The 12,384-nt window shown below is 42.5% G+C and overlaps 1 protein-coding gene across 3 annotated transcripts in view; it reads right to left on the bottom strand.

The window, feature by feature from the left end:
* The window catches only part of TMCC2 (transmembrane and coiled-coil domain family 2), a 93,294-nt gene that overhangs the window by 43,337 nt on the left and 37,573 nt on the right, over positions 1-12,384 (bottom strand). The window contains exon 1 of one of the 3 annotated variants that reach the window (XM_033152804.1): positions 5-177. The exons of the other annotated variants lie outside the window; for them this stretch is intronic. Coding sequence (XP_033008695.1) covers positions 5-145 — 141 coding nt within the window. The 5' untranslated portion in view covers positions 146-177. Of the gene's footprint in view, positions 1-4; positions 178-12,384 lie in introns of those variants that run through there. 3 annotated transcript variants of the gene reach the window in all.

Raw genomic sequence — 12,384 nt, 5'->3', positions numbered from 1 at the left:
CTACCTCCATTGCTGGGGTCTGCACAGCACCATCACCCTCTCCAGGCGAGGCAGATGCTTCAGTCACCCAGCAGTGGTTTGATGTGCGGATGGGAAATCTGTATTCCCCACCACCAAGCAAATCCTTCTTGCAAGGCTGCAGCATCACCAGCTGGCTTCAGACAGAAATGCTGTGCTACCTTTCTCTCACTACAAAGAAAACAGCCTCATCAGCAAGACAGCTGATGCTGAAACTCGCATCTCCCTGCCCCTCCTCCTCCTCCTCCTTGGCAGTGTGCATTATCGTACAAGCATGAAACCCGCCCTATGTGCAAGAACGTTCAAAGGAAGAAATGCATTAACACAGGATTTGTGCCTTATTGTCCAAGTGTAGGTATCATGCACTCTGAGATACAAGATATCTGATTCCCAGACTCGTGATCTGAGCTGCTGCAGGTTAAACCTATGCTCCACACATTCTGCTTGCACATCAATGTGGAAGTGGTAATACCAATGTATCCTTAATTAAATACTAATGCTAATTAATTAAACACCCATGCTAATTAAATAATTAAATACTAATTGTGCACTAAATCTCAAATGGCAGATCCCATAATAAAACTGTAGTTGATTTCAATACAGTGGAAAATCTATATTGAGAACTATTGTACTGAAAAAAAGCTGGATATAATGTTTCTTAAATAAAAATCAATGTTGCTGTGAAAATAATAACCCATGTTAGTATTTATATAGTGCCACCAATGCACAAGCTGTTTTGCATAAGCAAAAAAGACTGGTCTCTGCCCCAAGGAACATAAACATAAATGATTTATAATAAATAACAGGGAGACACATGGCTAACAAACAACAAACATATTACAGTAGGGCATTTAGTATCTTTTTTTAGACCAACTAAAATGTTGCAAAATAGGGAACAAGCTTTCAAGTTCTTACTGTGGTTTTTGAGGGGGAAATTATGGATTGACTCAGCTACTTATGTTTCTTATATGTTATAAACAACACAGAGAGAGAGCTAATTGGGGGTGAGGTTTTTCCTTAGAATCAAGCTTTTTCTTTTCTTAAAATCAAGTGGAACGGACTCTCTTGGAAGGTGGTAGACACTCCTTCACTGGAGGTTTTTAAGGAGAGGTAGGATGGCCACCTGTCATGGATGCTTTAGTTGAGATTCCTGCATTGCAGGGGGTTGGACTAGATGACCCTTGGGATCCCTTCCAACTGTTCAGTTTTATGATTCCATGATATAATTTTAATGAAATAAATAAATACTTCTATTCCGTGCTCTATCTTTCTCTCTCTCTCTCTCTCTCTCTCTCTCTCTCTCCCCACCCCCCATATTTCTCCACTTTCTGGATCATCACTGCACTTCTACAGGTTCGATCCCCATATGGGACAGGTGAATATTCCTGCATTGCAGGGGGGTGGACGAAATGATCCTCAGGGTATTTTCCAACTCTATGATTCTATCTAATACTGTACTACTTAACCCTGTTCATTCTCACTACCTTGCTATCAAACCTGTCCCTTTCTCCTATGCATCTACAGATACAAGTCTTTTCCTTACTTATGCTGGCTAAAAGGTATGGCCCTGCATTTCCCCCAAATAAACAGTACTCATGGTAATAACAGCCATGCTAATAGTCATGGAATCTCTCATCTCAACTAACCCCATCTTGAACTCAAATTGAAACAGGAAGCTTAATCTGCAGTAATTAGCAGCAAACATGTCAGATGGCAAGATTTGGCAGTCATATTATACATGCAATACAATCCCTCCATATTTACTCAGAACTAAGTCTCACACTGTGAAATAGACATAATCAAAAGTATGTGCAGGACTGCAGGCTAGGGAACTCTAAAAGCTAACAGACTGTGAAGGGGTTCTGGAAGCCTTCCGCAAGAAATACCTCTGCTCAGTCAGAGATATATTTACAGTCCTTTATTATGTGCAAGTAGATAAATAGGTACTGCTCTGGCGGGAAGGAAAACGGCGTTTCTGTGCACTGCTCTGGTTTGCCAGAAGCGGCTTTGTCATGCTGGCCACATCACCCGGAAGCTGTAAGCCGGCTCCCTCGGCCAGTAATGCGAGATGAGCGCCGCAACCCCAGAGTCGGACACGACTGGACCTAATGGTCAGGGGTCCCTTTACCTTTTTATTATGTACATATATACAGGTTACAACTCAGTGTTCACGTGTCTGATCCATCGCTCTCAGATCCACAAAGTGGGGGTTTGCGGGTCCGCCTCCAGCAGAGCCACCTGGGTAGCCCCAGTCTCCGCCTCTCCTCGCGGCGCTTCCAGCCCCCTTGCTCTTGTGCAGAAGGGCCGTGCACCCCCCCCTCTGTCAGTCCCTGAGCTGAGCTGTTGCTGAAGCTCTTTGCTTGCCTCTGAGACCCCTTCCTCCTCTGGGTTCCCTTCCGTTAACTCTTTCTCTCCTGTGTCTCTCCCTTCCTACCTGCCACTTTCTGAAGGCTCTTACCCACTCAGCTCAGACCCCTCCCTCAGCTCCAAGCCATTCCCTGGCAGCCCCATGACACAGACTTTGCCAAGTTTCAGTGGAAATATGGACTGGCATCTCTTTTTACACTTCCTATCTGGGGAGGAATAAGCTTGCAAAGCTCTGAATGGGGTAAGGGAAAGGGCTATACCACTTGCAGTGAATTTCACACCAAGCAACCTGGAAGCTGCAGTCCCGGGTATGCTTAGTTCAGGGTAAAAAGAAAATAAGACAAAAAAGGCGTAGCAATCAGGAGAATATAGCAGATATCAGAAGAGTAGCTGTGTTAAGTCTGTTGCCACTAAACTTGATCTTAGCCAAAACTATCCCTATTCAAACTATCCCTACGGCCTATCTGTCAGGCAGATTTGCAAAAATCCCGGTAGAGCACCGTATATGTCCTTGCCACATGAGAACCAAAGAGGACCTCACACATTACTTGTTGCACTGTCCCATCTACTCGGCCTTCAGGGATGTGATCTTACAAACTACCGGTATTCCCAATTCAATAGTCAACTCTGAGGACCAAGTAAAGTTTCTGCTGGTGGACGCTGACCCACGGATTTCCCACGTGGTAGCGGTCTTTGTAGCGAGGGCTATGAAAACCAGGGTAGGGTTCGTGAATGATGTAGTGAAGGCCCTCCCATCGCTCTCCTAACCTGTTGTTGTATCCTCGTTTCTGTTTGGTGGGGGGTTTTGTTTTTTGTTTTTGTTTGTCTCCTTTGCTGGGACAGCGCGGCATGAATTTTATAACCCATTTTAATAACTTTAATAATTTTAATTCTACCCTTTTAATAATGTTATATGGTATTTTGTGTAAAGGCATGGACCTCACAAATCTAATAAATGACTTCAGAAGTCTGTTGCCACGAAAACAACAAAGAGCTTTGTGGCACCTTAAAACCTCACATTGGGCAAAAGATTCCTCCACTGTAGAGGATTGGACTACTAAATGACCCTGGTAATCTCTTCCAATTTTACAATTTTATGGCCTATCCATTTGGGCCTGGTCTTTGTTTTGCATTTCCTTTCCCTTTAAACACACACCTCTAGATTCCCTCCTTTTCCACCAGCAGCACCATCTGTATTATACTACATGCATCTAATGAAGTACGCTGTGATCCACTAAGTCGATTACGTACAGTGGTACCTCGGTTTAAGAACAGCCCTGTTTATGAACGATTCGGTTTACAAACTCCGCAAAACTGGAAGTAGTGTCCCAGTTTGCAAACTTTGCCTAGATCTAAGAATGGAATCCAAATGGTGGCAGGGCACTGGCAGCAGGAGGCCTCATTAGGGAAAGCACACCTCGGTTTAAGAACGGTTTCGGATTAAGAACAGACTTCCGGAACGGATTAAGTTCGTAAACTGAGGTACCACTGTACGTTTTAAGGCGCCTCAAGACACATTTGTTCTTCTGGCTGTTTTGATCATTTTGGATGGTGGGGGAAGGGGGCCTTGGGGATCAGTGCCCACCCTCCCTTTCGCCACTGATATATTCATACTATCACATTAAGAGCCTTAGCCCCAAATCAGGCTCTTGCTGCAGCAACTCCTTGTGTGGTGGTTACATTAGGCTGCCATGATATACACACTTTAATAGGAGTATTTTAGGGAAGGTGGAAAATTCAATTTGGTTTAGGCAAATCTGCCTAACTCACACAAATTTTTTAAATAACACAATTTCTGAAATAATACACAAACTCTATTTTCCTTTCCCCTGGTCATCCTAGTCTGAAGTTACCAGTAAGTGTGTTTTCCTGTGTATATTCCATCTGAGAGGCTTGTAGATCCAGTGGAATAAATGCCACAATGAGAGCTTCCGGATTTCTTAATCTCACCCTGTTATTCTAAGGGACATAAAAAAGATTAATATGCCTTGAAGCAGTTCCTGAAATAATAAAATACTGGGTTGATTTACTCAGCAGCCCAATCAATCACCTGATTCCCGAATGTCTCCTGCCCAGCATGATTTTTGTGAAATTCTAACTTTGTATCATTTTATTTTGCTGCCAGCAGAGGGAGATCTGGATTTGCAGAACAGGAGCAGAAGAATGGAGTGGCCTTGGAGTGGAGATGGTGAGTCAAAACTGTGTTTGACATGGCAGACAGAAGAGACTTAATTGCACGTATCAATAGCAATGAAAAGCTCCGGCTGATGCAGAGCAATTATATAAGAGATAAATAATCTAGCTCTTACACTAAAGATATTATGCAATGAACTCCCAATTTCTTTTCTGTTCTGTTATCTCTATGTTTTATCTGGTGTGTTCTTACTGTTTTACAAATATTCAGTACATACGAGTCCCTACAGACCTTCACAAAGAAAGGACAAAAAGATTTGGATTGACATTCTGTTTGTAACTAAAATGTTAGTAAATCATAAATCCATTTATCTAGAAACAGACCACCTGATTCTTTTTCATCGTAGAACTTAACTAAAGGTATGCATTTAAACAAACCATCACCTGGTGCTCTTCAGATGCTTTGGGCTACAACTTCCATCAGTCCTAGTCAGTCCACAATCCCTCCTCCCCAATTTAGTGCCTGTTTAATCTACATTTTTCCTTTCTTGCAGAAATTGACTACAAGTTTGTTTTTGTTTTTTAATGTTGCCAACAACTTGTTTGCCGTCTCATTGACCAGTTATAATATTAAGCCCCCATCTGGAAGCACCATTTGTGTGCATGCACTTAAATTCAAAAGGAGTCCTTGCCGACATTCAACTGAGCATGTTTACAACTCCCCTCTCCACGCTTTCACTCCTCATGGAGATGTTGGAAGCAGGGGCGTAGGGGGCGGACCACCCCAGGTTCCATAATGGAGGGGGTGACAAATTATCAAGGAACAATTACTGCCCTACTAGGGCAGTTCATAAAAAAAACTTTTTTTAAAAAAAATGCCTGCTCCAAAGGTCTTATCTTACTATTCTAGGGATTATATAGCTATATATGAAATTTCATGCATATCGGTTAATATATTGACCCTCCTCCACCAAAATAGCTGTTTACTTGGCTGTTTTCCTATGTCGTGAAGGCTGAAATTTCAGTTCAGTGGAGCACTTACTGTTCCCAACTCTAACCCTGTGGAAAGCCATCTAATTAGACTTTAATTTGATTTTGAGATGTTTTTAGGAGGTAATTTAATTATTGTTTGATTTTATACCAATGTTATGTATCTGATGTTAGCCACCCTGAGCCCGACTTGGGCTGGAGAGGGCAGGATATAAATAAAAGTTTATTATTATTACTTATTATTCCTTTGTAAGAAAATATGAAATAATGTAAAACCATTTTTATGGGGGGGATCAATGGGGGTGTGTGACAAGAAATTTTCCGCACCAGGTACCACCTGACCTTCCTACGCCTCTGGTTGGAAGAACATATCCTTACACATCTGGCACAACTTTAAAAAAACATTCTCCCATAATGTTTTAACCTTCAACCAGGCTGCACATAAGTGCTATTTATTGCCACCAAGGTCCTTACACTGCCAATATTTTATTCTGTGATCCGCCCTGAGATCTCTGGGTATAGGATGGTATATAAATTCAATAAATAAAATAAAGATTATGTTGCCACATACATTTTGTTAAATTTTTCTCTAAATGCCTTCTATAAGGAAATAGGCAAAGTCTTCCATGTGCCACTCTACAGAATTAGACAGGAGTTTTATGCTGCTCTGTTATGCCTGTGTATTCTGAAGGTCCTCAAACTTCAACAATGTGGGACCATCAAGTCTTGAAATGGGGCAAAGGCAGGACGATTCTTGATAAAACCCACAAGACCCACCCTGCCTCCTCCTAATTTTACCCAAATCATACCCCGCTCCCCCTTCCCTTCAATAAAAGAGTAGCTAAGGAAGCTATCACATAAGATAAGGGGGCTGAGTTTTGGTGCTCCTGTTTTTTGAGCACTGTCCACCAATTAAATTATGACTTTGTTCAGAACTCCCTGTCCCCTAAGCCAGAACTTTCTCAGGCATTAGCCCCTGCTGCTGCACTGTTGGTAGGGGGACTGAGAAACTCCTAATGCATGTGCTCAAAGAATGCCAGAATGTATGTGTCACATAAAGCTGCTCCTGTCCCTCCACGCCCAGCTGCTGACTTGCTCAGAAACCACACACCCTAGTAGTTGTGCATTCACTATGAGAATAAGAAGGTGCCCTATGTAAGTGGAGGCTCTATCATCCAAGGGGAGATCCTGGGTCCCAGCACACCTTCTGGAAATTCTCCACAGACCCTTCGCTTGAGCCCTGCCTGCTGATCTCTTCACCTGAATGAAGGCTGTAATAATGAGGCACTGGAACCATTCATTAAAATGTGAGTGAATCGGTTCGAGAAAGCAGGCCAAGGCAGATGATTAATGCCATAAGGAAATAATCCTACCGTGAAGCACCAGTTTCCTTTATTGGACTGGTAAGTGGTTTTACTTACTCGGCCCAAAGCAGCACAATCATGAAGGGCTTTAAACTAAATGAAGTCAAGTTGTGTGTGTGTGTGTTCTTAAGTATAGCAAGCAAAGTTGTTGCTTAAAAAAAATGCTGTGTGTGGTTTCATCATTGATTTTCAATTGCCTGAAAGCACCAAACCATTTTAATTACCGGTATACTGAAAAGTTCTTGATTGTAGGGGATTCCTCCTAACTGAAAGCTATCAACTTTAGACTGATTTGAAGTTCTAATGTGATACGGGTTCCACTCACAGAAGACCTACAATCTCAGACAGCGTCTCCTCGACATTCACCTTTGTGCCAGTAGCTATTATTTTGGTAACATTGCAAAAAACTACAAATCAGGAAAAGACACTGCCTGTCCACAGACATACGATCAAAGCTTCTCATGACCTACTTGCAAGGCTGAGAAAATGCACTGGCTATTCCCATTGTCCAGATAACAGACACCAGAGATTTAATTAAATGGACAGCGGCTAGTTTCAGATTGTCACAAATTTGGCTTCAATAGTCTCAAACACCACAGAACTTAGCCCAACTGGGACAGGTGTTGGGAAGGTTATAAAAGAGTCCCACAGGGAGGACAGGGAAACTAGAATCCATGAAAGGAAAACGTTGTTAAAGCAACTGTGCCAAGCAATACTTTGGGCTTTCAACATACATGCTATTATTAACAGTATTATTTCAAAAAGTAACTAATATGGGACTCAGCCACTACCTGTAATAACAACTGGTAGAAATGAACAAAGGCGCTGAAGGCCAACCACAAGGAAACATGTAAAGATCAAGGAATAGTCAAATAATAATTTCACATGCATACAAGCGCAAAATCAAATGTTATTATTATTATTATCCAGTGCCCACTGGAAAGCTTGCAGATATTAAAAAAAAGTTTCCAAAACACAATGGGTAATATTGCAAATGAAGATTCCTCCTTTACTGCTAAAAGTTCTGAAGCAACAGGATGCAATGAGCCCAAAACATGGGCCAACAAAATGATATGATTCCATCTACTCTGTAGACAACAAACTGCTCTGTGGACAACAAACTGCTCTGTCCCATCCCATCTTCTGCTGCAGCTTCTGTGGCATTCTGCCCAAGCAAAACAGGACAAAATGGGATAGCTCTGTCCTGCTTGCCTCAAAAAGCAAAAGGAAATCTCCTTGTCTCTGAACAGCACAAAACTATCCAGAGCTAAGCTCTCTGGATCAGTTTGTGAGCTTGAAAACAAGACACCTGGAGGAAGTCCTGCCCTTGGCATACTTCTCCTTTGACTCATACATGCCTTCCCTATACTAAAGCCACAGTTCCCATTACCAGCTCCAGTGGAACCCCTAAATAGTCACTGTGAAAAGAAGTCATTGATAGCATGGTCCTCAGTGAATTTGTCTAGTCCTCTTTTACAGCCATCCAAATTGATGGCCAAAACTACCTCTTGTGGAAGCAAATTCGGTGATTTAGCTATGCACAGTTTGCATATGTTCTTTTTATTCTCTGTCTTGAATCTTCCAACATTCTGCTTCCTTGGATTTCCCCCAAATTCTATTATGTGAGAGGGAGAAAAAACTTTTCTCTAGCCACTTCTTCCACTCCTCCTATAACTTTATGCCCCTCTGTCACGGCCCCTCTTACTCACCTTTTCTCTAAATACACATGCCCCAAATGTTGCAGCCTTTCCTTATAGATGATCCACCCCCTTGATCATGTTGGTTGTGCTTTTCCAAACATTTGCTGCTAACGAAGGAGACTTGGTGCTGTCATAAAATGACAAGACCCAGGTTCCTGGAGTTGAAGCCATTATAATTAAACTGGATTGCATTTGCAAAAGAGCTAGAGCTAAGGGGATATCTGTTTGTTATGTTTTGAGTCTGCTTTTGGGAGAATTATTGTCTCAGAAAGTGGCTCACATCAATACAGAAAAAAGGGGGGAGATGCCAAGAGAAAAAGACAAAAGGAGTGGAGGAAAAATGTGGAAGGAGGAGATCAGTCCTTTCAGGCCAAAACAGAATCCTAAGCAATTCAAATTTATATCCATTTTGGGCAGGGCTGATCTTACCTTGTTGCTGTTCTTGCTTGAATAGCAGCTAATGACTTGTGTTCCTTTGGCTGATGGATGGGGCGAAGGTTTCCTTTCCCCCTTTGGTTCTACAGTTCCAGGGCAAGGAGGTGGGAAGCAAGCTCCCTGCAGCTGGTCCTTTTTTGGCTGATGGATGGGGCCAAGTTGGTCTCCCCTTTGCCATGATGTGGTTCCTGAGAGGCAGGGCAGGAGGAGCAGATCCATCTACTCCCCTGGCCTTTGGGCACTTGGCCAATGGCAGAGGCCAGAACATGCTGCCCTCCAGCTCTGCAGTCCCATGGTTTTTAACTTCATCAGTGACTGGGTTAATATACCTGATGATTTTCCTTGATCACTTCCTGATTTGTGCTCCTCTTGCATTGCGCGAGGATGAAAGCAACAAACTTGTTTCAAGATACATGCTAAATGCAAGCCCCGAACGTTTTGTGAACAGCTTTGACTTTCACACCCTAAAAGCACAATGGCAAATGACCCCTCCTAGAAACCATGCCCCATGTCCCTAAGAGGCTGTTTGTTCTGGAGGCTTAAGTTTAAGTGGCAGCAGGTGGATGAAAGCCGTAAGCGGCACATGTAAGAAATCCCTCTCAGGGAAAGAGAAAAAAGGTAGAGTCAGATACCTTTACTGTTGCAACCTCTTCACGGCTGGCTAGGTCAGCCAAGATCACTGCATGCTGCACAGAGAATGGGAAGCATATTCCTTCAAGTGCAGCGCAGAGGAGGGGTAGAGGAATAACACAGCCGTTTCTTTATGGCATCAAGAGACTAATCGGAGCCATTCAAACTGTTACACAGTACATGGGTGTGTATAAACAAAATAAAAAATTCTTTCCAGTAGCACCTTAGAGACCAACTAAGTTTGTTCTTGGTATGAGCTTTCGTGTGCATGCTATGGCAGACCAACACGGCTACCCACCTGTAAATGGGTGTGTATGTTTTAGAATGCTCTTTGGTTCATAGGTTTGGACATTTAATGTATTGTTAAAACACCTAGTGTACATATATAAGCACATGTGCAAGAATGCATGAGCATGCATATGTATGTATGGTTTTTACAGCATTAATTAGCCCACACTGCTGCTGGGGTTGGAAGAAGAAGAAGAAGAGTTTGGATTTGATATCCCACTTTTCACTACCCGAAGGAGTCTCAAAGCGGCTAACATTCTCTTTTCCCTTGCTCCCCCACAACAAACACTCTGTGAGGTGAGTGAGGCTGAGAGACTTCAGAGAAGTGTGACTAGCCCAAGGTCACCCAGCAGCTGCATGTGGAGGAGCGGGGACACGAACCCCGTTCCCCAGATTATGAGTCTACCGCTCTTAACCACTACACCACACTGGCTCTAGACACACTGGAATGGCACTAGAGTCACTGAGATGTCAGGACATAACCTCCATTTGCAAACACACGTGGTTCGCACATGAGCCCATTCATCCATGCATGTGTGCGTACACACAAAGACATACACAATAGGAATCACTGAACAAAAAAGAAGGCTTTTGTTTCACGGGACATGGAAAAAATATATGACACAGTACAGGTTAATGTTACTGAGTTACTGTCTTTTCAGAATAAACTGTGTTGTTGTTGTTGTTGTTGTTGTTGTTGTTGTTGTTGTTGTTTTTCCATTGCTCTAAGAAAGCCCCTCAGCAACAAAACCCTTAACTTTCTTTCCTGTGGCATGTTTAATTATTCATTGTGTGGTGGTTGTGTTCATTTAAGCTTTCTTACCAATGCTTTTGCTTAATGCACACAATTTGGCACTGCCGCAATGGGAGGAATTAGACTCTGGCTTTGGAGGGAACAATAATTGGTCCAAGCGCCCTTTAGTGTCAAGTCAGTTTCTGGCAGATCATGAAGAGCAGCAGTACAAACCTGTTGACTAGACAAAGGCTTATCTGCACGCACCTAAATTAATCTTGTTAAAACCACACATAAACTCAATTAAGATTAACTAGCACTATTTAAAGCACAAATGTTTAGTGAACTCAGATTAATTTTTTCCACATTAGGACTTTTTTTTTTTTGCTATATTCCTTTTCTAGGGGATTCATTTTGCCCTTCTTTTGTGGAATCGGTAACAAAATGCTAGACACGCTTCAAAATACTGTATATAACAGGAGAATTTTAGCTTACTCACCCAATCTATAATATGAATCTAAAGTCATAAATTGTTAAGAGTTATAAAAATGCATTTCTTGGCCTTATTCAAGGTGCTGATGGGACCCAAAAAGGATGGGGTCATATTACCTTCTGGACTGCCTGTACCCATGTGACCCCATCCATTATCACAGATCTGCATCTAAGGTACTGCTTATTACCTCCTCCCCTGGTGAGATCAGTTAGACTGGAGAGCATATGAGACAGAGCCTTCTCAGTGGTGGCCCTGCGGTTGTGGAAATATCTTCGAGTTAGCATTAGTCTGGCCCTTTCAGTTCCAGTGTTCAAGAAAACTTGTGTTTTTATTATTGCCTTTCCTGAAGAGAATTTTCATGATCTAATTCAGTGTCTTTCATTAGTCTGCTTGACTGTATCCACCCAGTGCTTCATATTCCACCTACGATTTTATTCATCGCCATACATTTCTTTGGCAGTGAAGAGTGATTAAATAACTGATAAATAAGTGTATGTGATACAGGAATATTGCAATCACTCTAATGGCAAGCAAGCCCTGACCTTTAAACTCTCATGTTAACTACAGTATATATAGATGGACATTAGAAAACTAAAACATGAATGCATGCTAACAAGTAGGAGAAAAGGATGCTGTCTTTAATACTAGAGCCTTTTGAATAAGTCTCCCTGTTTATAAACATCCTAAGGTAAAGGTAAAGGGACCCCTGACCATCAGGTCCAGTCGTGTCCGACTCTGGGGTTGCGGCGCTCATCTCGCTCTATAGGCCGAGGGAGCCGGCGTTTGTCCGCAGACAGCTTCCGGGTCATGTGGCCAGCATGACAAAGCCGCTTCTGGTGAACCAGAGCAGCGCACGGAAACGCCGTTTACCTTCCCGCCGGAGCGGTCCCTATTTATCTACTTGCACTTTGACGTGCTTTACAACAGAACAAAAAGAACCATCAAAACATGGACTTGCCAGCTTTTTTTCTGGGACAGGTCCTGTGTTGTTAGGAGGACACGTGCCCTAAATTTCTGCTTATGATGCAGATCTATTCGAGATACACAGGGTCTATGCGATGAAAATGGTGGCAATCCTACTCTGCACTGAAGATAAAGAGGGCCCACTTTATAATCTCAGCTAAAGCCACTTCACACAATCATTGTTTAATATTTTACCTACCGTATTTTTCGCTCCATAAGATGCACTTTTTTCCTCCTAAAAAGTAAAGGGAAATATCTGTGCGTCTTATG

The sequence above is a fragment of the Lacerta agilis genome, chromosome 6, assembly GCF_009819535.1.
Source record: "Lacerta agilis isolate rLacAgi1 chromosome 6, rLacAgi1.pri, whole genome shotgun sequence".
Taxonomy (NCBI): domain Eukaryota; kingdom Metazoa; phylum Chordata; class Lepidosauria; order Squamata; family Lacertidae; genus Lacerta; species Lacerta agilis.
Note: the sequence above shows the minus strand (reverse complement) of the source record. Positions and strands in the feature narration are given on the sequence as shown.